General features: G+C 36.9%; 1 protein-coding gene across 2 annotated transcripts in view; it reads left to right on the forward strand.

Annotated features, from left to right (window-relative positions):
* SPATA7 (spermatogenesis associated 7) overlaps positions 1-23,498 on the forward strand; it is a 41,600-nt gene extending 18,102 nt beyond the window's left edge. For both annotated transcript variants that reach the window (XM_080593015.1, XM_080593014.1), the window contains exons 5-12: positions 7,142-7,275; positions 15,819-16,297; positions 16,465-16,531; positions 17,784-17,854; positions 19,506-19,559; positions 20,951-21,028; positions 22,271-22,328; positions 22,663-23,498. In XM_080593015.1, coding sequence (XP_080449141.1) covers positions 7,142-7,275; positions 15,819-16,297; positions 16,465-16,531; positions 17,784-17,854; positions 19,506-19,559; positions 20,951-21,028; positions 22,271-22,328; positions 22,663-23,139 — 1,418 coding nt within the window. In that variant the 3' untranslated portion in view covers positions 23,140-23,498. The remainder of the gene's footprint in view (positions 1-7,141; positions 7,276-15,818; positions 16,298-16,464; positions 16,532-17,783; positions 17,855-19,505; positions 19,560-20,950; positions 21,029-22,270; positions 22,329-22,662) is intronic.
* Positions 23,499-23,880: the final 382 nt, after the last annotated feature.

Consider the following 23,880-nt stretch of genomic DNA (forward strand, 5'->3'; position numbering starts at 1 on the left):
AAGAGTTTTTGGAATATTTTCAAACCAGTTTCTTTTATCTTGCTAGAGGTGGGACACACAATGTGTAAAGGCACAGGTGCAACATCAGTATGACTGAATGTCAAGGAATGTCTATGGTGTCACTGAGGTCAAGGAGTTTAGAGCTTTCTTCTTTGAGTAGTTCTGTGCCTGTCATTTCCGCGAGCAAGGCATATTGATGCTTTTCATGTTCAAAAACCAGATTTGGAAGGGGGGTTAAATTTTCAGTTTGAAATGCTGAGATTTATTAATAACATAGAGTTACAAAACAAAATTCCTGCAGATAGTGTTAAAAAACATACCCTAAATATGTGCTTCATGTAAGGCTAAAATAGCAGGTGAGTATTTCCCTTTGGGGTTGTTGCCATGAATCAGTCGTTAGTGTTTAAGAATTAAACATGATACTGTAGTTGGCATGCTCCCTGGACAACTGAATGTGTTCTGTCCTTAAAGTGGATTTAGTTTCCACTGTTCTTTTCCTGGTATCTTAGCTGGCAGCAAAGTAGGCAAGCTGCCATGCCACTGGGCTAGCAGAGAACATGTTCCTGTGTATTAGATCAGCCTTGCTGACTTAAAATAGTTGTTAAAATGTGAAACTTCTTGAAATGTGAAACTTCTATGTTCAGAATTAGTCCAAGCATGTTGATTGATACCGGTGGCCATTAGAAGTCTGTGGTTGTGGAATTTGTGCCAGAAAACTCGACAAAAGCTGTGCCAAGTAAGACAGCTGCTGCTACACATGCCTGGTTTCTAACAGTACTAACTTTTCGACCCATATGTTTAGAGGTTTTTCCACAGAGCATATTGATAGTACAGCCTGAACCCAGTGATTAGTGTGCTTGGGAATGCAGGTCTCTTTGATACTGAAGGAAAAAAAAAAAAAAACAAAAAGGAAAAGTATTCTGAGAAGGTACCCACCAGAAACCTATTTTAGCACTGACAGAACCTGAATACTCGCGGGGAAAAGGGGGTGAGAAAACAGTTCTGTCAGATCAGTGATGTTGGTTGTTGTTTTACTTTTTGAGGGGTTAGGGTTTAGGTTCAAGTAGAAAGATCAAGAAATGTATATTCTTATATAATTCTGTATTAAACTTTAAATTTTCATATGATCACGTACATATTTTGCATCATCTTTGTCTAGCGTTTATGTTATAGAAAGCCTGCATCTATGGAAAGCTCAGTATCCTGTTGTTACTGTTCTACAGAAAGCTTTCACAAAAATTCTCACTTCTGATTTTTAACTTTTCTGTTTTGTCTTTATGTACACATTTCTGAAAATGAAAGTTACAAACAACTAAAATAAGTCTTTTAAAATGAAACAATTCTAACACTTAAGTTTTCAGAGTTCAGATATGTCTTTAGAAAGGTATCCTAGCATATTTATCAAGTCTAAATTTTGAGGGGAGCAGGAAAACCCACCATGTATAAGTATTTATCAACTTATACTTTCAACTGTAATCATCTTAATTTATTTTTACAAAAGTTATTTAGTTATTTACTTTTGTTTCTTCTACTGAAAGTTGTTTTTTTTTAATGAGGGCTAATTCATTTTAAGATGTATATTCATTACATCAAAAATAGACTTTTCTCATAGTTTGTGGTTGCAAAATGTCATGAGATTGTTTAGTCTGACATCATGAGTTAAGCAAACCAAAAATTTTATCCAGCTGTGCTAATATTGAACTCAGCAACCATACTGAATATAGTTAATAAAGCAGACAAACAAGAGAGGCCTGCAGACTTGACTTGTAAAAGTCAAGAAATAGATAAAACATCATTTCCTTTTGTAGTTGTTTCAGTCATTAATCATCATGATTATTTTTGAAAATCTGTCCCAGATTTTTAATGGAATTTACCTGGCTTGAACACCTATCTGTTGTTAGGAGGTGGGGGGAGATGGAAGGCTTGTTGTTGTTAGACTTTTTTCTGCCATTAATGAGGAACACAAAACAGTCGTAGCATGCCAGAAAGCTAGAATAAAATTACATTTTCCACCTATGCACCATATTAGCTTGGTACAACATGTCTAAAATGTTTTGGGGGGCTGCACCATTGGTATTCTGAGACAAGTCTATTGCCCAAGCCCACGTGGAAGCAAGTCAGACCTCTCTCTAGAATACATGAACGGAGGTTTACCTTAGCAGGCTCAGAAGTTGGCTTCAGGCTTCAGTGTTGGTGCAGCAGTTTCACAATTTCAGTGTAGTAGGCTGTGCGCAGTCTGCTGTATTATTCATGCTGCTGGCAGAAATGTCTATGAGATGCCATATGAGGACCCCATATGGATCAGAGGTGGATGGATTTGGGATGGTGTTGTGCTTCTAGCCTCCCCTGAAATTCCTTTGAAGGATTCACGTCTCGCTGTCAGGCTTTACTTCCAATCTTTAGCAATGGCCAAATTCTGCCATTGGTAGCTTTGCCAGGCAGTATCACATTTCTTAAGTAGATCCCTGATACAAACATTACTTTTCTGGGTAACGTTCTATTTGATACAAGCAAGGTTGTGGGTATCAAGCAGTTAATAAATCCTTTGTCACCTTTCCTCATCGTGATTCCTCCTTTATTTGACAAAACAGTGTTATTGATCATGGATATGAAGGACTGCAGAATCATGTCTTAGAGTTATGAAAATTAAATTTTGTGTTAAAAAAATTAAAAGTATACTTATGAGAAACCAGACCTTCATACCAATGGCAAAGTGCAATTTGAGTTTGATGAGAGCTCACCCCAGCTGCTTAAATCATGGTGCACTGGAGATTTGTGCTGAGCTAGGAGCTGATGGTAAAAGCTGTTAGCTCTCATGGAAGGAAGAGCTTGCTTGCAGTAGTAATACCACCTACTGCTATGCTGTACGTTTTAATTACGGTCACTTCAAGCTCATCAGAACTGAGGTTGATGCAAATTTGCACTGGTAATCAGGGAGAATTCATAAGGGAAAATATTAACCAGAAGTGTGTTAATGTAAAAATAATTGATATAAAAACACATTAGAGAAATGCACAGTGCTGGATAATTCTTTTGAGTTACGTTGTTCTTCAAGCTGAACTCGATTCAAATCTGACATAATATTTTGTTGTGTGCCATGGCTTGTTTACATCAATAATGAAATGACTTGAAGGTTGAATCTGCCAAGTGTGCTGTAATGTGGCATATGATAAATTTAGAGATCAGAAATTCAGAACAAAGGACAACCACTGTCATTCTGAAACACACTGTCCTTTTTAGCACGGAGCTTGCAAGCTGCTTAGGAGTGTGATAGGTATGATTGTTTTCTGCCAGGTTTATGACATGATTTTATAATTCGAAGCACGTCTTTATAACACTGCTGCAGCCTAGTCTTAAGGAAGAAAGAATCGAGCCTGTAGAGGGAGTATTCTAACAAAGAAATACAACAATACAATCTCCACTTCAGGAGTGTGGTGTAAACTTTGTGAAAAGGGTATTTGCCCCCGCAAAAGTGTTCCTTCTGTGAGAGACTGATCAGTGTTCTGTATTTAGCTCTCTATGGAGAATGCTACAGTTTAGCCTCTTTAAAATTTGTGGGTTTTCATATGCTTCCTCTCATTGCTAACAGATTTAAGAGAACAGATTCATGGAGTGGGTGCAGTAAGTTAGGGAATTTACTTAGTTTCACAGACTGAATATATCTGATATACAAAAATTACTGCTTTGTTTGTGATGTAAAACACTGTTGCTTTGCTGTAAATTTTTGTTGTGGCTTTGAGCAGAGCAGTTAATGGGATACGTTAATCTCAATGTCTATACTACATGTAAAAAAGAGACTCACATTATTTGGATCCATAGACTATTTTTTATTCTTTCATTATTTTACCCTTTTAAATAGATGAAAAAATTTTTTTTCTTTTATTTGTCACAAGATACTTATTGTCTTGAACTTTTTCCATATTTACAAATATTACTCATTTCTGGTGCCAATGTACATTAAAATATATTTGCAGTGAAACTACTAAGTACCTATTAACAAATTTCAGATAAAAAAAATTAGTAAATCTACATTTGACAAGAGTGCCCTTGGCACACTGTTGTAGACTATTAGGAAGTAAACATCAACTGAATTTGTTAACAGGTACTCGATACCTCAGTGAAAACTAAAGAAGCTTTATCTTTAGTTAATTTGAAGCAGCAGATATCTGGAACAGAGTGGAATCTTTCCAATTAAGAGATAAGTATCCCTTTCAAAACTGCATGTTTCTTCCTGAATGCTCTTCTCATTCTTTCTGTGAGAATGCCCAGAAATAAATGCACAGCTGCAGGACAAGCGATTGTATATGGCAGCCCTGAGGATCTTCAGCTCCCATCAGTTGTAATGTTATTTGCAATTAGTGCTTCAAAGGTTCAGGCCATTTTTAGGATGCCATTTTCTGTCTGGCTGAAGCCAAACAGAAAAACTGGATTCTCCAGTCCCTGCTTGAGGAAACGATGTGTGAAGAGTAAATGAGTAGCATACATTTTTTGTGCTTATACCCTTGTCTTTGTTGCTTGCTGACTGCCTCAGGGCTGTCCTAATTTACATCTAGTTGTCTGTTTATGTCTACAGTAACTCTATTCAAGAGGGATTTCTTTATCTCTGAATCTGCTGCTTTTACAATTCCTAGGCTTTTACAGCAGATCTAGCCTGAGAGTTCCCTAAGGTGGGGACAAGGCAGGTACACTGCAAGGATTTTCTGCCATTCTGTTTTGCAAGTGTCTGCTCTGCCTTGTGGTATGCATGAATGACTTTATAGCTTTTGGAACACACTTAATGGATTAGCTGAGCTAAGCTCAATATATCATTGGTGTGAGGCAAGGGCTTTACATTTCCCATGTAGGTGACAGTAGTCCCGATGGATCATTCTGACAACCAAAGATAGCCTTAGCATCCTGGCGTGCTTACTGTTCTTTTGTTTCTTTACTCTTTACTTGGGCACAGGCCATATTTTGGCAGAGAAGAGTCGTAGCACACAGTCCTGGAGGAGATCTGTGGAAGCTGGCTTAGTTTTTGAACTCCAGTAGTAAAGACCAAGTCTGTTGACGTATGTTAAATCTCGAACTTCATCTGGTAAAGAGTGGAATAGGGACAACAGAAGTACTCAGTTTTTCGTTAATATTCACACTGCTGTACGATTTGCTTAGAAACTCCTGGTAAGCAATGTTGTGCAGGCTGAACAAGCAGTAAGGGGTTTGCCTCTGTTTTCATAGATGAGCTCACTTTCTACCTAAGCACTTGAGTGTAAGAAAATTTCTCTTTCAGCCACGTACTCGTGCTTACAAAATAAGACACCTGTAATTCTGTATGATTTGCATTCTTGATTTGTAGAGCTCTATCATCCATTCATTCATTTTTTCCTTAGATATTCAATACTCATACACCGTTTTACTGGAGCAGTAGGCAAGATTTGAATTTTTACAGCTTCCATTCATGTGCACACACAGCCGCACACTGTTGAACCACCATAATTATCTCAAACATATAAAACTTGTGACCTGTAGCAAATTTTTGAGTGCCCTTCTGTAACTTTTAAGACAAACATAATTAGAAATAAAAATAATTTAGAATAACCACATAATAATAATTTAGTGTAGAAAGACAAATATTGAGTTTAATTATTTAATGGTACAGTGTATTTTTTCCTTCTATTATAAGTCATATTTTAATTCAGTTTTGTAGAATTTAGTATATATTAACTTCAGCTAACACCTTTCCAGGAGTAAAAGCAACTTTGTATTGTAAGTACTCTAATGGAATATACTGAATAATCAGCAGCTGTAAAAGAAATTACTTTGTATTTTACATATCAATTGTAAGAAGTGAAAGACAGAAAGGGATTTCCCTGAGGAATGAGAGCAGGGATTTTGCATCTGAAGGAATTGCTTCTAGTTTAAAAGGGGACTAAAATGTTCAATAAAACTAATACACGTGCTTGATTGAGTCCTAGAGATTATCGTGTCTCTTGATTCTAATAGACACAGTTGCATGTATGGTAAAGGTTGTTTAAATGTCCCCAGATTGCTGTAGTTCTCAGCTGTCTAGAAGAATGTACCACATCAATCCACAAAGTTATTTACATTTCCATGCGTTAAGCATTATAAGCTGTGTGAATGTTGGGGTCTACCAGAGCATGATATAAATACATTTTGAAACTGAAGAAGAAACTTGCGAAGGCCTTTCTGTCTGTGTGTGTGTCTCAAATAAACCATTCGTATGCTTGAGTCTGTATTAAGTGAATGAGAATTGTAGTCAAGAGTTAAAAGTTTCATTTTGTATAGACTTCAAAAGTATGCTTGGCTCTTCATTCCTGTTTGGAAATTATTAACATTTTTGATCAGTTTTATTTGGATTTTTCAACTTTGTCTACTTCATCATCTGTGGCTCCTGGGTGCTTATAATATACAAAAACTTACTATGTGCTATGCAAGATACTGGGTAAAGGTGTCTGACAGCAAACACGAACACAGACAGAAAACTTATCTATATTTCTTTTGGGCTTCTCTTTATCTGGTAGCATATATACCTAACTCATCTTCTGTGATACAGGGACACCATGTGAGGTCTTGCACTGCAGACCAGTGCAGACTGATAAAAATTTTCCCTCCTGATCTGGCAGTGGCCCTTTCACAGAGTTTGCCTGTATTGTGTATGTTCTTGGCTTGAACATGCTGTTTCACAATGGATTTCTGTACATGGGAGACTATTTTTACATGGTTTGAGCAGATTTTGTATATGGCAAATTTACTAATGGTAAACATGTTGTTTCTTGCTAACACATTGGATGAGAGTACAGTTAGAGGAGTTCTGTCCATAAAGTTTGAGAATGAGCTTGTTAGTTTTCAGTCAGGGTGCTCTGTTAGCATTACTGATCTTGAAATTTCCACACAGTACTGTATTGCTTGTGGGATATGAGAATACCTAAAGGAAACTAAGGTACAGCTTCAGCTACCAAGATATTCTGATATTTTCTTCTAAAAAACAGATGTAATTTTTTGTAATTGCCAAGTGAAGTAGAACCTATCTCTGTGGTCTCACTTTGCTGAGTGACTGGAACCCCTGTGACATTTTCAAATCACTTAGGACAAATTAAGAGTAAGATTTCAGATTGGACCTGACAAACTTTATCTCTTTCCTAAGTTGCTGACCAGCAGAGAAGAGAGAGACTGAAAAAGAAGATAGCCAGGTGTGAAAAAGAAATGAGTGTGGGCAAAAATGCCTCACGATCCAGCTCAAGAGAGAGTGGAAGGCTGCTGTCAACCTCTTTTGGACAGGTAGATATTTTAATTTTGCTTAGTAGATATCATAGTCTGCTTGCCTGCCCTAACAACAGCTGATCACCAATGTGGCATTAGTTCTAGAGGCAGGGCTAGCATATTTCAAACAACAGACAGTGGTCTTCCTGGCATGTGCCACTGTGTCAACCTTCTGATGGAGATGGCAGGTATGAAGAGTGCCTGTGGTAAAGACAAGTTCTAGTTACCCTTGAATTCTCTCTTTCATCTCAGCTTGAATCCCCATGTTTCTCTCTCTTTGTTGAAAGTGGAAATTAGTGGTTAAGCCATCAAAATGAGTGAAGATTATGCTTTTCTGTCTATATGTATAGGTTCACTCATTTTGACTGGCATTTCATCCAGTTATATGACATATATTTCCAAATAGTATATAAATAGGCTAATAAACTATAGAATCATTTTCATCGCTGTAGAGGAGCAATTCACAACTTAAAAAAGAATGCTATCTTAACTTTGTTGATTTTAATACCAAATGCTTCATATGTTGTTTTAAGCATATGTAGAGCTCGACTACATTTCCAAGTAGATCAGAAAACTCATCAGTAGTTTTTCTGTGTGACTCTTTTTTTGCAGTAGGCAATCTGAGAATGACCTTGTTGTAATGTGGAGAAATAATGCTTTGAAATTCAGTTCATGGCTCTTAGTTAGAGATGCATTAGAAAAAGTAGAAAACATCATATTTAAGATCCAAATTTTATTTTTCACAGTGAAACCAACTAAAGTGTGCTTAAAATCTTTAATTACTGTATAAATTCTCAGTTCTGCAATGAAGGGATGTAAGTGTGGTATTTAATATAGCATTATAAGAGATTGTCATTCTTCCTTTGTTTTAATCCCTCCCAAAACAAGGTCCTTCTAAAATAATCTGTCCAGTTCTTCTAATGATTTACAGGTGCCTTCCCATCAAAAGTTGTCCTGGAAGTATAGATTGTATCATGGCAAGAGAAGTTGTAGTTTTCCTTATGTTTGTTAGCCTTAGAGTGTAACTGTAGTTACACAAACTGTAGGTTTTGGATATCCTTCTTTTATCCTTTTATCCTTCTGTAGCCTTTTAGCCTTTTATTCTTCTGTAAGTTTGTTGTTGGTTTTGTTTTCACTTTACATATGCAAAAAGTAATCTTCACTAACATACAATTTGGCACTTTGTTAGTCAAATCATTGATGATTATATTGCTGGTTTTACAAGATGTTTTTCACTGGAGTATGAATCAGAGCACCAGCAAGTTAATGAAATTCTACAAATGAGCCTTCTGGCGGAAGGGTAAGCAGTGGAAGTAATTGGAGGTAGTGGCAAAAGTAGAATGTGGTCCTGTTCTTCATAAGCATCTTATAACAGAAGGATTATAAGGATAAAAGACAAGTAGAGTTCTGCTGGCTTTGCCAACACTAAATTTAAATGTAAGAATACTAAAGCTAAAGACATGACTTTCACAATGCATAATTTCTTGAGTACTAAAATGTTGCTCTTGTAAAAGGTATATCAAAAGTAACATATACATTAATAACCATTGTAATTTCAACAGGGTCAATGTCTGAATAGATTATAGGCTAAATATGTGCTACCCAGCTTTGATTTATGCACCTGACTTTTTATTTTCAAAAGACTTCATTCATTAGCATTCACTTTTTATGCTTTCTCATAAGTCTGGTGCTTTTATTTCATCATTCTTCATTTTTTCAACAGCTGCTTTTATTATCATTTAATGGTGCAATAGAGCACAGAAACTGTTTTCCATTGAGCCTGTGCTTTGTGCATCATAAAAACAAAAAGAACTAAAAATAATTCTTCTGAAAGATATAATTATGTTATATATTTCTTATAATCTCTGTCATTTAGTCAACATATTTTATTATACAATGAGCTGGGTATGAATCTGAGTATCTATAATGTCTTGAACATGACTAGCCTCCTCTTTCACTGTTTTGTGTGAGGCTTTGAATGCACAAGAACCATAAATTCTTCATGTGTAATATCTATTTATAAAGTTACTGTAATGAAAGAATCTACTATGATATGCAATGAACCGAGGAAGCTATTTCTGTTGTGGCTACCTAGATTTCATAACAGATTTTCATTAAAAGGAGAGTATTTTCATCACTAAGAGGTAAGTATTCCACATTAACCTGTGGGTTAAGATGCAGTAGATGTTTATTGTGCATCGTGCATGAGAAGACCTAAGTGTGAGAAGCTAAGGAGCAGTCTGATTTTCAAAGGGCGCAATGGAGCAGTGTTTTGATGGGATCACTAGCAACTAAGTTACTTCAAGGACAGCAGTTTCTGTCAATGTCAACCAGAGGGGCAGGGAGTGTGTAAGATGTGCAGGGAACAGCTTTACTTCTCTTCTTTTTCCATGCAACATAATGATGATGATTGACACCATGTGTGAAGATGTATCAAAATAGGGTGATAAACTACAGATATGGATGCTGAAAGGGCTGTTAACTTGAATTTGTCTTTGCTAATAGGTAATTTTAAGTGAGTATTTAGTCTAATTTAGACTGAAAAGCTTGAGGGTGAATAAGCAGCACATCTGTGGGTATCCAGTCATTTATCTATCACCAAATTAAGTGTGCATAGTCTGTCTTAAATCAATTACTTGAAGGCATTTTCTTACAATAGAAGGGCTATTTGATGCAGCCTGGAAAATATTGTGTCGTGTATGCAAAGAATGCTACTAACCGTGTAGTCTTTCTAACTATTGTAGTCATATCCCTAGACTTTATCTGAAAATCTGAATTGAGCTGGCCATGAGTAGAATCTCTGATTTGAGTAAGACTTTCTATTTCATATCCCATGTTCAGATAATCCTATTAATAGGCATTTCTGACTGCTGAAGATTTTTTTTAAAAGAAATAAATCTGTGCCAAAAGTCAGTTGAAAGGATCTAAGCCATTTTAAGCATAATTGTCATTGTTTTTGGAGTGCAAAGAACTGCTTCATATTTCAAGATTTGTTTCAGTCTGATTTTTGAGACATTTTGTTTTCTTAAGAAGGAAAATTATGACCTTTCTTATGCTTGCACTTATGAAATATAGATTAGGAAACACCATTAACTGTTTGTAATCTGTTGTTAATTTTGTATGCAGTGCACACGTATGGCTATGTGAATTACCTACTCAAATGAATTGTGTTTAAAGATTTATTATACGGTTAAGATATTAAGAGTCTGAAGATGTATTATGCTTGAATTAGTTTTGTCAGAATGAGATATGTGAACAACTGTAAGAGAACAGAAGAACCTTCTGAACACCAAAGAAAGATGTTTTCATCAGGAATGCTCTGTACAGATTTCCTTGCTGGCTTCATAACAACAGTCACCTCTCCTGCTGGTTGTTTTATTTAATACATTTCTTCATGCACATTCAGTAATATCCTTCTTAATAGCATCAGGCTCCTTGATGAAAATAGGGATGTATCACATTATACAACAGAATAACACACACACAAGCACATGCACACATAAAGAATGTAACAAGAATATAGTTTTGAGTGAGAAAAATCATTGTTTCTGATGACAGTATGGCAAACTGATTATATTCATTCAGGTCTTACTTGTTCACAGGCTTGTGTGAATAGTCTCTCTCATGTTTCTCAATTTTTAAGTAAATATCAAAGTATACAATAAAATGAACATCTGACATACAAAGGGTTGTGGGAGCAGCAAATGTAAAGGCCAGTTGCTAACCAAATGAGACCTTTGCTCTGTCCAAGCAGCAGAGGGCAGGAATTCAGTTGACTTACAGCAACATTAGTGGCTTTTAAATTGAGCTATGTTAAGTTAAAAGAATCAGATGTTCATTTATTACAAAATTGCAGCTTCTATGTCTTGGCAATATGGTTCATAAAGTGTCTCTGTGAGCTCATTTTACAATAGTAGATGAAATATTCTATTTGAAGACCTCTTTTTGTGCAAGAACAAGTTAATGTCAAGACCTAAACTCATCAGTGGCTCCATGAGAGGTGCCTTTGGACATTTTATGTGGAGATTTAGCAAGCTTTCCTTTCTAACCTTGTTTTTTTGTTAGTAGATGACACATTGGTGTCTTTTGAGCTAAGAAAGTAAACCTCTCTTAGGAAGTAAAAGTAACTTAAAGACAAATCTGGATTCTTTCTTTCTGTTACTTCCCTTGCCCATCAGACCAGAGCGTTATGCTTTGATCTGTTTTGACTGAACTTTCGCAGACTCCGTGAAGGTTCAGGGTTCCTCTCAATACGAGCTTGCTGCAAGTAATATTCCATTTACCACAGAGCTGTGGTTAAAAAAAAAAAAAAAGGCATAAATGTTTAATTTAGTAACTCTTTTTAAGGGGATTGTTATTGCTGAAATATATCATTGGGTAATTTTTGGTCTTTCAAAACAAATTACAATTGGTTGAATCAACAGAATAGGAATATACATTGGAAAGTAAGAGAAGTGTCACTGTAAGTAATATAATTTGGAGTCACAAGCAGTTTTTGCTAGTGCTAATGTCCAAACCTATGGTACTGCTATTGAATAATTTTTTTTGAATTGCATCAGAAGAGCTAAAAATTCGGTTAGTGTGTAACTGCATATTTGTAGGCCTGTTTTGTCTCTTTTTTCCAGGTAAAAATCTGATGCTTTTACAGATACAGATTAGAGAAGAAAATGGACATACTTGCTTACAGTTGATTTGCCTGTACCGAAAGAGACATGCAAATAATTTTCTGAAACATCAATGACAAATTGCAGACAAACATTATCTTGCATTCCTTAAAATCTTTTTGAAGTCAGCAAGATAGTTCCTTGTTCCTGATACTGTTTGTATATCCAAAGGCTGTACTCCCTGCCTGTTTCTGTTTGGGCCTTAAAGGTTTAGCCCAGGAAAAGGGGTTCAAAGACATCCTTCTCAGTACTCAAATGAATGCATCTCAAGATTGACACAAATATGGCTGTGGTTTGTGGTTCTACTAGCTAGTCACTACCTTGGCTACTGTTATACTTATGACATGTTTGAGAAGAAGAAACTTGTCCTAAGCTTCCTCAAAAATAAGGAAAGCTTAAATTTAGAATATTGCCATTTTTACCATATCCTTTTGTCTTGTTTTAGGATCAGCTCTACTGACTCCAAGAAACAGAACATGTGGCTTTCATGAGTAGTTGGCACATTAACATCTTTTGGTTTATTTTCTTTGTTGTTGTTGTTTGTATATTGCGAGGCACCAGTCATCATCCCATGTTAACAAACGCTTCTACAATCTGATTTATTTTGCAGCTCCATGAACTATTTTAATCACTGAGAGTAAAAAGTACACAACAAAAATTAAGCTGTTTTTAATACATGCTGAAGAGTGTAGAATTAGCTTTTCAAAATATCTGTATAGGTGGATTCTGAATCTTTCCAGTCTTATCTGTTTTCTGTAGTGTTGAGCTGCCACTGCAATTATTTTATATGCAAACAATCACACTGGTAAGCCTTATTATGCTGCTTGCTAAAACAAGGATTTGTTTGGCATTGTTGCTACATGTTATCAGTTCAGCATTTAATTGTGCTGTAGTCGTAAAATCAAGTTCACTAATGTGATACACCATCAAGAAAGGCTTATTTTGGCTCAGCTAACTAAAAAAAAAATGCCTCTTTGCATCAGCAGCTGTGCACATTTTGGGGGTACTGGAACAGCATGGATAGATATTAATGATTTGGGAGGAAATTGTGTGGAATTGTGAAGGAAATATACAGCATGACAGCAGTGTGTTCTGTGATTTCATTTTGATGGTAAACTAACTGCATTTTTTAATATTCCTCTTAAACAGCATTTACTGCATGCTGCAAAATGTATATTATTTGAGTTTTAATTTAAAATCCCAAGCAGTTCTGAAAGGAAAAAAAAATAGAATAGTGTAGATTCAAAGCAATAACAGTAGCAGTTTATGAGATGATCCAACATTTATACAGGGAGAGTCATTGCTTAGAACTTTTAAGAACACATCGTTTAGAAATTGAACAGTAGAATAGAAGATCTATGAATATTTACAAGTTATACTATGTATTACATAGTTTAATATATATTACCGGCTTACTAGTAATATATAATCATCCTATACTGTATATTATTAGGCTACAGTGTCATGAATTTTCAACAAATGTACAAGGAGTTCCAAGTGTCTTTACTTTTCCTGCAGCACACCTACATCCCCCAAGTGGGAGGCTTCAGAAGTCTCACAGCAGCTATTGATTACCTTGCAAAATTCCTATTATTTGCTGAGATGGTGAAGGCATATCTACAAGTTAATTTCTGTGTTAGAAGTTGAATTTTCTTATGAAACGCCTCTATTTGTATACATCTATTTAAATCTTACAGCATTTGGTGAAGCAGCTGCCCTGGAGCTTTGTGAACTGAATGTAAGGAACAGTAAAATCATTGTTTTAAGAGGTCTGACTATTTAATTAGACATGAACTGAATTGATTTGGGTTTGTAGCTGTTGATTTTGAATTGGGCTTTGTCAGATGTTATTTTATTTTAGCTGTTATTTTGTCTTGTGTTATACTGCTTGCATGGTGTGGCCATGAGATTTGTCCCACTCTACTCTGCACTGATGTGGCCTCACCTTGAGTACTGTGTGCAGTTTTGGGCACCACAATATAAGAAGGACATAAAACTATTAGAGACCATCCAAAGGAGGGCTTCAAAGATAGTGAATGGTTTAGAGAGCAAGATGCATCAGGAGCAGCCGAAGTCCCTTGGTTTGTTCAGCCTAGATGGGAGGAGACTGAGGGGAGGCCTCATGGCGGCCTGCAGCTCCCTCACGAGGGGAGCGGAGGGGCAGGCGCTGAGCTCTGCTCTCTGGGGACAGCGACAGGACCCGAGGGAACGGCATGGAGCTGGGACAGGGGAGGGTCAGGCTAGGTGTAGGGAAAGGTTCTGCAGGTTGGGCACTGGTACAGGCTCCCCGGGGATGCGGTCACGGCACCGAGTCTGCTGGAGCCAAGCAGCTTTTGGACAACATTCTTGGACGTATGGTTCAATTTTATATGGTAGTCCTGTGCAGACCCAGGAGTTGGACTCGATGATCCATGTGGGTCCCTTCCAACTCAGGATGTTCTATGATTCTGTGAGATGTTCCAGAACAACATTACCCTCACAGCTTCTGGACCTCACTGTGCCAGGACCTAGGAGCAAGCACCTTCTCTGGTAGTTGTGCTGCCAGGTAGCTTTAATACCCACACGAGTCATCTCTTCTCCATCACGCAGCTGTGTGTAACAGAACTTGCATGGTATAAATACATGTGGATGAAATTAAAATAGCTTATAGAAAGTTTTCTTGCTTTTAGGCTTCTGGTTTAATTTCCTAACTCTGCAATATGGCCATCCTTGGAGATCATAAAATGTCATACATACCCTTCACTGATAACATTTTCAATGCATGGTTGTGTGTTAGGTAGGAAAAGAATACACAATAGCTGTATTGCTAAGATGCTTCCTAACTGTTCAGACACACTATAAAGCACATTTATTAGCACACATACACTGCCCATGTATTTATACTTTCAACTTGGAAATTTTTCAAAGTTCTCTTAGGATAGAAATCAAATTTCTTTCTATTGAATTGTTCCTCCTCATCTTACCAAAAAAAAATAAATCTTCAAATGCCAGTTAGATTTAGCTATGTTTCTGTCTTAGCTTTGGCACAGTGTCATAATACAGTTCAGGAATATTGATGAATTTTTAAGCATTAAGATTTTCATTTTTTTTCAGAAAGCAGAAAAAGATAGTATGGTCTTTCCAAATAATTCGTTTTTTTTTTAACATTTCTCAATGACCTACTTAGTTTTCAAATTTTGATTTCACGTTATTAGTTCTTTTCTTATCTCTGTCATTAGCATGGTGTTACTCAATGCTTAGTCTTACTAAAATTGAAATAATTGGAAAAAAATTTACAGCCCTACCAAAGATGTGAATCTTCCACCTCTAGGCAAAAGAAGAGGGTTACACAGGGAATAAACAGCTAGTTACAAATTTTCTTACTCTGTGTCTTAAGCCACATTACAGTAGTTTCCGTGTTGGTCTAAGATGAGTCCGTGAGTGGTGCCCCTTACCAAATGTACATCTTATAAAGATAGCCAGCATTTGATAAAGTTAATAGGGTTTGGAGAGAAAGGTAACAACTCCACACTTGAATGTAATTGTGGATAATGTCTATTTACCTTCCTTTGCCCGGGCAGTGCAAACAGAGCATACCCATATAAAATAATGTGCCTCAATTCAACAATTATTAGTTCCTTGACTTTTAAAAATGTATTACGGTTTTGGACTAAAATGATTGAACCTCCTGGTTTGATGTAGCCATCGCTATTCTATAAGAAAGCACCAATCTTTTCACATAAAGGTGTTAAGACTTGTTAGCTCTGGAGCTGCTCTGAAACCAGTTTGATTGTAGGAAACTGGATTTTTCTTACAAAGAAAATACCTCCAAGTTGGTAGCAATAATAACTGCGAGTGCCAACTTGAAAAAAGCTGGTAAGTTGCAAACCAATCAAATCTTGTTTTATTTTTTTCTAGAGTCCCTTGGAAGCAGAAGACAAAGACAGTCTGTTCCCCTCTGTTCAGCATGCACAGTACCTGTCAAGAGCACTGTCACCTTACGGCGAGCATGGCTTGGTTCACTCCAGTCCAGTAAAACATACCAGAAAACATTCTCGGAATACATCTAACACATCTAACTCAAACTCATGTGTCAGTACATCAAGTACACCAAGAAAACACTCCGGAGTTTCAAGCAGTTGCTCTTCTGGCAGTTTTGTGAGCATTGGTCGTTCCCAGAGGCATCAGGATAGGAACTCCAAAGTATACAGTGGGGATCTTCTAGACAGGCACTCTGAATTATTTACTGGAAACCGAAAACCTTTTACTCCACGCACCTTAATATCAGATGCTAAATCCGTCCTGTCAGAGTACAGGTATTACACTCCTGCTCGAAGGAAAAGGAAAAATCGCTGCAAGCGGCATGTGGAAGCTGAAACACAGACTGATGTGATCAGGTATAGAACTTAAGTCTTTATTTTGAAACCATGGAATTTAGCTGTTATCATAATTGTATCTTAATAAAAGCAACAAATTCTGTTCTCATTTACATATGTATAGAGGCAGAATAATTACTCTGAAAATATTTTAGATATACTATCTAACACATCTCTAAATTTTGTAGCTTTCCAATTACAGACAAAGCATCTGGGAGAAAAGTTATGACTGAACAGCAGAGGATGACAGTGAAGGTAATAAAATCATCATCAATCAGTCAGGGTACTTTTCCCACACCCTTCACCATCATTTTGGGGTATATACTTCATCTCTGACATAGAACTGAATTAAGTTTCATTTTCTTTATTGTCATGAGATGAATTAGTTATGTGGAGGTGAGAGAGTTTCAGAAGAACAAGCAGAAACAGCAGGAAAAAAATACTTAGATGTGTGAAGAGAGCTTGGAACATTACAAAATTTTTGAAGGGTACCCCCTTCCCCGAAGTTTTACAAGTGCACCAGTGTGCTTAATTAAGGACATAGATAATTGGTGCATAAATTTTCAGCAGAAGAAAGTGTGTCTGTTACAACATTTTTTTCTGTATTTTTACATTGGGTATTGTACACATAAAGCCTTTGATGAAAGAATTGGAACAAAGGAATCCCTTCCTCTGACTAAACAACCAAACCAGCAAAGCGAGGATATTTTTCTTGCTATTGTTTGCTTTCTGTCTTGCTTAATATGTCTGAATTTTGTAATGAACAGTCATACCACTTCAAATTCTACCTGCTCCTAGTATTTTATATTACAGTCACAGATATGTTTGGACTTTCTTCCTGAATAAGGGGTACAAGGTCAGACTATTTGTGTCTCTGCCTTAATAAGACAATTAATTACGGACGAGATGAGAGAAAACGTTTTTATAGCTTTACTGAAAATGGAAGGGTAGCTACACCTGAATTGATCTACATCTGCAGCTGACCTCATTGAGAAATACAAATGATTATTCAGAAGGCTTCACACCAGCTCCATGAAGAACTTCTGATTTAATTTCGAAACTGTTACATCTGCTTTTTTCTTTGGCCATTGTAAGTCACAGCAGTAAGTCTGCAGCTTTACAGCAGCTTTTTCAGGGTATTATAATTTAAAATGCACGCAGTCAGCAAGTTTACTTTCCATCAATTTTGTGCATGCAGCTCAAGGTATGTGATCTAGACTGCCATTTCCTGCTTTTGCATACCGTATTTTTGCTACTCTACGGTTTTCAGAGGATTCATTTTTGCCATTTCAGGGGAGAAATGTTCCAGATCTCTTACATCCCCTGACTAAAATTTTAGATGTCTGATGACTAATTGCTGCCATGTGCTTCAGTTTACTCAAAGTTTCTCAGAAAAGACATAAAATTTGGAGGACTGCTTGGTCACAAATATTTATTAGGTTCATTTTAGCGGTAAAATTTGCTGTGTATTTGCATTGATAATAAAGATTTTATTTCTGTGTTGTAGGCTGGAGATAACAGATACGATGTGGATGAGCCTGAGAGAGGAATAGCTGCTTTTCCATACTCCTTCCTCAGGTGCGTGATTTACAGAAGGAATAAATATTTGAAGCATTCCTTCTTGCTTTTTATACAGCTTCTTCTTAGGGCAATAAGCCACTCCTATCATTTCTGAGTTTCTTCTCACAGAACTTGTTTGTTCATTTGTTTTAGATCAATGGCCTTTCCCAACTTCAGAATTGTTTTCTTACGAAGTTCCACTGTAAAGCCAATTAAGAAAGAGAGCTCTAAAATACAGGATTTTATTATTATTATTATTATTATTTTGTTGGGAGTGAGACTGATGAGAAGTTAATACAGCTGTTAGTTATGAACATAAATCTGAGCTTACAACCTATATATGTCATATACAGTGCTACACCTAAATACAGTTTTGGTATACCTTTCAGGAAAAAGGGTTTGCAGACATCCAGACTTTTGAATCTAAGATATGCCAGAGTTGCAGACCAGAAGCATTTCCCACATCTTTTTCTGAAGCTGTAACACTGAGCATTAGAATATTGTCTAAAATACAAGAACAGTGTTGGAAATCAGGCCTGAACCCACGGCTCCCAGCTGATTCTCCTTATTGCTGGCCTCAGAATCATGCTTTACTTGCTGATTTGCTCTCTGACCTTTCCATGGAAATCTGTAGAGCATGCTTGTAGATAAATGACTTGAGCATTCTCCTTCAATCTCCTGGAATTTCCATGTTGAAGAAGGGAATTGAATCTGAGGAGCCAGCAAAATCTTCTTGATTCCTAAAGGAACAATATAAATATATAAGAGAAGGAAGGTGCATCAAGAGAGATCCCAGGTTCACGTAGGTGCATCAGTGCAGCCCCAAATTAAGGAAGTCCTAGCTCCGGAGATGTACTTTCAGGCATAAACCTCTACCTGGCATTCCTAAGGGTTTAGGAATCAGTGTACAGTGTAACAGCAGGTATTTTAAAAATAATAATAAAAATCTCAGATGCTTTTAATCCTTTGTTGTGTGAGGCACTCGGGTGCTAAGTTACTTAGATCTATAAGCTCCGTTCTTTCAGTTGCAGACCTGCAAACTCCATATGGTATATTTAAGATAGATCTGTCACAGTTCTTCTATAGATCTGGTCCAGAGAGTAGCACTTGGGCTTTCATCCTCCCTTTTTCTACTTCATACAGTCCTGTCTTCTTCATTTGTACATCAGCACCTGGTGACACTGTTTTTATCCAGTACAATTTGTATGTTATGCACTCTATCCCTTCGTGTACTTGTGTTTGATATTTTGTACAGTAGAACAGTAGTCACAAGCTACTCCTGAAAATCTACTGTGTGTCAAAGAACATAGGGAGTCTTACGTGATTAAGTATCAAATCATGTTACACTGAAATCACTTTTTATGGGTAATGGACTTGTGTATAGCATCTGAAGTAACACTGAGGTCTTTCTGAGTTACCAGAGCACTGCATCTAGTGAGTTATTAAAATACTCTTGAACTAGAGTCTTCAGACTTCAATGTAGGCAGTGGGTTTTGCTATTGGAGTAGGATTTGGAAGAAAAAAATACCAAAAAAACAAAAAGCTGCCAAGAAGTATAATGGGGATAATGGCACAGGATGGCTCCAGAAGAGAGTCAGCTGCAAAGTACTACAAAGGGTTTACACAATGTTGCTTTCTGCTATTTCTTATCCTTTGATTTTCTGATTAGAGAGACATCGCTGTATTCTGAGCAGCCATCTGCAAGGACGAATATCGAGGCGGAGTAAGTATACTTGCACCATTCTCCTGCTAGTTTGCAACAATAAACTAGAAACCCTTCCTCAGAACTGTTGAACTTGAAACAGTGAATAAGCACTCAGAGTAAGCTGTTGTTCGCAATCTACAGTAACACTGATGTGGATATGAATTGCTATAAAATAGTTAATGGAAGATTTAGACTATTACTATCCAGTGGCTACACTTTAAATGCTTCCAGTTCTTTTTGAGACTAAAAGCTGTCTGAAGCAAATGTTAGTAAGATAAAATGTCGAGTTGAGGGGCTTTCTTACTAAATTTCTGCTCTGAAACTTGATGACAATTAAAAGAGGTTTGAGTTGTATTCAGAAACACTGCCACTGCTTTCTCCTGTGACCTTGGGAAAGCTCTTTAATTTCTTTATGCTTTAGTAGGCTTGTTCTTCCCTAACTTTAAGGATGTATTATAGGTCATCTATGGTTATCTTTATTCTTTGACTGTAGAGGGAACCAAAATTACAATCTTCAGACTGGATGACAGTTTTTACTTAATCATGCAAGCTGTATCCCATTTTTTATTTTCTGTTTAATAAGACTGGTTCTGTTTATTAGGGATGATTCTGTAGAGCTTGTTTGGATGGATACACTGGGATATTTAGAAGGATGCTATGAAAGAGAAACAATACTGAAATCTTTTATTTTCCTTTTTTTCTGAGGGGGAGGAAAAGGGAGTGGGTTGTTTTCTAAACAGAACTTAAAAGTTTTGGAGAGTGCCCCATTTAGATTGCTCGATTGGCATCAGTCAGGCTTTAAGTGGTATTCCAAAGGGGGGAAAAAGAGAGAAATGTAATCAAAGAGGAGAAAGCCACCTCTAACGAAAATTTGGTACATCAAAGAGTTGTTGTTTGAAAGGAATGGAGGCTGCCAATAAGTACCTATTTTACTGAGCTCCCACTGAGTACTAGAAATTCCAAGTTGCAGTCAGATTCTCTAGAAGCTCCTTTGGAAGCCTTTTACTCAGAGCACCAAGCTGCAATATTACACTTTCTTCCTCGTTTGTATGCCTTTCTGTTTGAGTGCAAAGCTGCTTGTAAATGCTCTCCAAGATTTGGCTGTTTCCTCACAGGCTCTCACTGCTAGTTTATACCACAACAGGAAGATAACAGAAACGCGGAACACCGCAGTGCTCTTTCTAGTATTGTGACATTGTACACAGTTTTTTTTATTATTATTTTTTAAATTGAATGAAGGGCTAAGTTTGTCCGGGTAGAATGATCTTTTTGAAAAATGACTGTTGGTGCTAAGATCTATATGATGTTCTTAATAACATCTCCCATAAAGGTAATCATACGTACTGCATCGTCTGATAGGTGTCTATATATTTAAACATTTAACATTGGGTTTTCTGTTCTTCCTTCAGAGAAGATGACCTTTTATATTTAACTTTCATTGAAGATGTAACAAATGAAATTCTTAACCTTGGGCTGTTTTCTAACAGGTAGGTTATGGTTGTTTTCAAGTTTATAATGCTATGTCAGAAATATTTGGAACTCTGTAAGAAAGGGAAGTAGTAATTATTGAGTTCCCTTTAAGAACATATAAATACCCAGTTACCCTTTGCTTTTGCTTTATTTCCTTTTCTTTTTTGCTTTATTATAAGAAAAGAGGACTGGGAAAGTCTTGTGGGTCATCTACTTCAGTCTGCTGCGATGTACCATGAGATGCAGCCTCTATTAGAAACTGACCTGAAAGCCTATGTGGGATAATGCTAAGAAGAAATCATTTTACTCCGCAAGATGTAAAATAATTATTAAAAATGTAAAATTATTAATCTTTCACACAATATGTCCTCCATTGCCCTTCTGTCCTTGTTCCTGTACCAGTATGAATCCAACCTTCACCATGGGTTGTAAAGGATTACATACTGTTCCAGACAAGGGTTCACCAGTTACTAAATATTTTTTTTTATACTTAAACAGTAAGGTATTATACAATTCCTGAATTTGAGTAGTAGTCACAAAATCTTTACTTAACCTGTTGATTCTGATAAAGAAGCCTCTATCAAATTCTGAGAAATTCCAAGAGCAGTCTCCCTCTGGTTCTTTTTTTTACAGTAATGTCTTCCCTTAAAACTATTTTTAAACTTACCTTTTTTTTCCTTTTTTTTAAATAATTTCTAATGTAAACTAGATTAAATTCACCTGACCTTCTAGAAATCTGTTCCTGTGACTGTTACCTTAGCTGCCACAGGACACTTCCTCTGTGTTGAAATTTTCTCTTATCCTGTCACCATTTTGTAAGCAATGGAAGAAGGTTCTCAGGGCTGAGGACTTGTCTCTGGATTTTTTCTGAACCTGGATTTTATTCCTTCCCTTTACTTACACTTGTATCAGCCACTGTGGTGCACCTTGGAGATTTTGGGTGCTTCAGCATGACAGCAGAATTGCCACTGGACTGTTGGTTTCTCCCCCTACATAGCTTCAACAGAGCAAAACTACCCAGAGCTGTGCTACCAGTTGTCCCACGGTTAGTGTCTGCTGCCCAAAGCTGGACCTGCTGAGCGCTGAGTCCAGTGGGATTCAGGCTCCAGGTAGCCCTCTTTGTGGGAGAGCATAATTGAAACAATCTTAATGGTTCCACTTGGTTAAGAAATTAAAATCAAGAACTAGGGTCATTAGTTTATGTAGACATCTAAAAAGACGCTTTCTTTCCTGTTAAGTGGTTTAATTTTTATTTGTAGAGTTCTGGAACAATTGTTTGAGTGTCATATAGAAGAAAACAAGAACCGTTTGGATGAGGTAGGTACTGCCTCTAGATTATTCTCACTTTCTGTATGTGACTTTAGTGATGTTTACAAAGCACAGAGGAAAGCTGCTGGCATATTTGCTGGTTTATGTAACTAGGATGCTCAGTGGGGAGCATCTTTCTCTATAAACGAGAGATTTGCAGACTCCTGATCTACCACAATCCAAGAGTCAGGCACAGTCACAAAACAGTGACAACAGTCAACTCCGTTTAGTGCCTGTTGCTGTATAATTGTTTGCAAGCAGCTTCCATCTCTTTATGTTTGGACGGAGCCCTGAGTTTTGGGCAGGTGGAGAGGTGTCACCCCTTTGTTCCTTCACACCCTAGAGCAAGATGCGGCACCTGTTGGATGTGCTTAAAGCAGACCTCAGCTGCAGCACTGAGGAAATCCAGACGGACTGGGAAGCCGTGGATTCGCTGGACCTGGAAGAGTTTAATATGATGGAAGAGCCTGAGTTGACTAGTAAAAGACAGAGGCAAAGGAAAGCTACAAAAAGTGAAGAATTCCTTACAACCATGGATTTATTACTAAAGGAACCAAGCACATGCGAATTGCCAGTATGCAGTGAAAATTCAAAGGAGACACGGAGTAAGGATGACTTTTTGGAAGATGTTGCTGAAATGAAGAACGCTGAGGCAGAGTCTCACTCTTATGTGAAATCTGAAGACCCAGACACTTCACCCTCATGTGAGGCAACTTTAAACTCGATTACTTGTGACAGTGAGCTGGAAGCCAATAAGGAACTTGATGATCTTGAGGAAAACTTTGCAGAGGTCCTTCAGATCTCACATGACTACTCCTAACAGTAGCCAAAATTTAGCTGTTAAATGGGGATAAAGCTAGTTTTGTAGAGAACTGCCATTTGTTAAATAAAAAGTAAATTGTTTATCTTCGGTATTTCTGTTAAAACACAGATAAAGTCTCTCTAGCAGAGTATCAATTACTAATTAATGGGCATTAGTCTCTGTACTAATATAGACTGTAAAGGGTAAAGTGTCAGCTACAAAAATTCTTTGTATATTTTGCCTATAATTGTACAAGCCAGAACTAATTTATGAGAATATTAAGATGTATATTTTTAGAAAGCTGCAAGAGTAAGTTATGAAATATTTATTGTTTTTATTTATAACAAATAAATTAACTGATAACATTTCTAATGCAATTGTGGTCCATTCTATAAAGATCCAAAATTTTTGCAGTTTGCAATACTTCAATTTACCCACATCAAAAAATGGCATACTACATACCTGCGGAGCAGAGAGAGAACTGTTTGTCCATGCTGGAAGAAGGCAGCATTTTTCTTCTCTTAGTGCTCAGCGCGTTGTTTGATGTAAATCCCACTGGAACATGAAAGTCTTATACCTTTTTTCCTTTTACAGTACCTGTAGAATGTTAGAAACATGCTATCTCCTTGTATTAGCTGGGATGAAATAAGGCATGAGTGGGTAGGCAACGTCCCAAACATAAGGATTTCTTTCTGATGCTGCTGGATGATGATTCCTTCTTCCTCCCCCCACTATGAGCTGAATTGCCTTATTTCTTGT

The sequence above is a fragment of the Anser brachyrhynchus genome (genome assembly GCF_964034855.1).
Source record: "Anser brachyrhynchus genome assembly, chromosome: 5".
Taxonomy (NCBI): Eukaryota; Metazoa; Chordata; class Aves; order Anseriformes; family Anatidae; genus Anser; species Anser brachyrhynchus.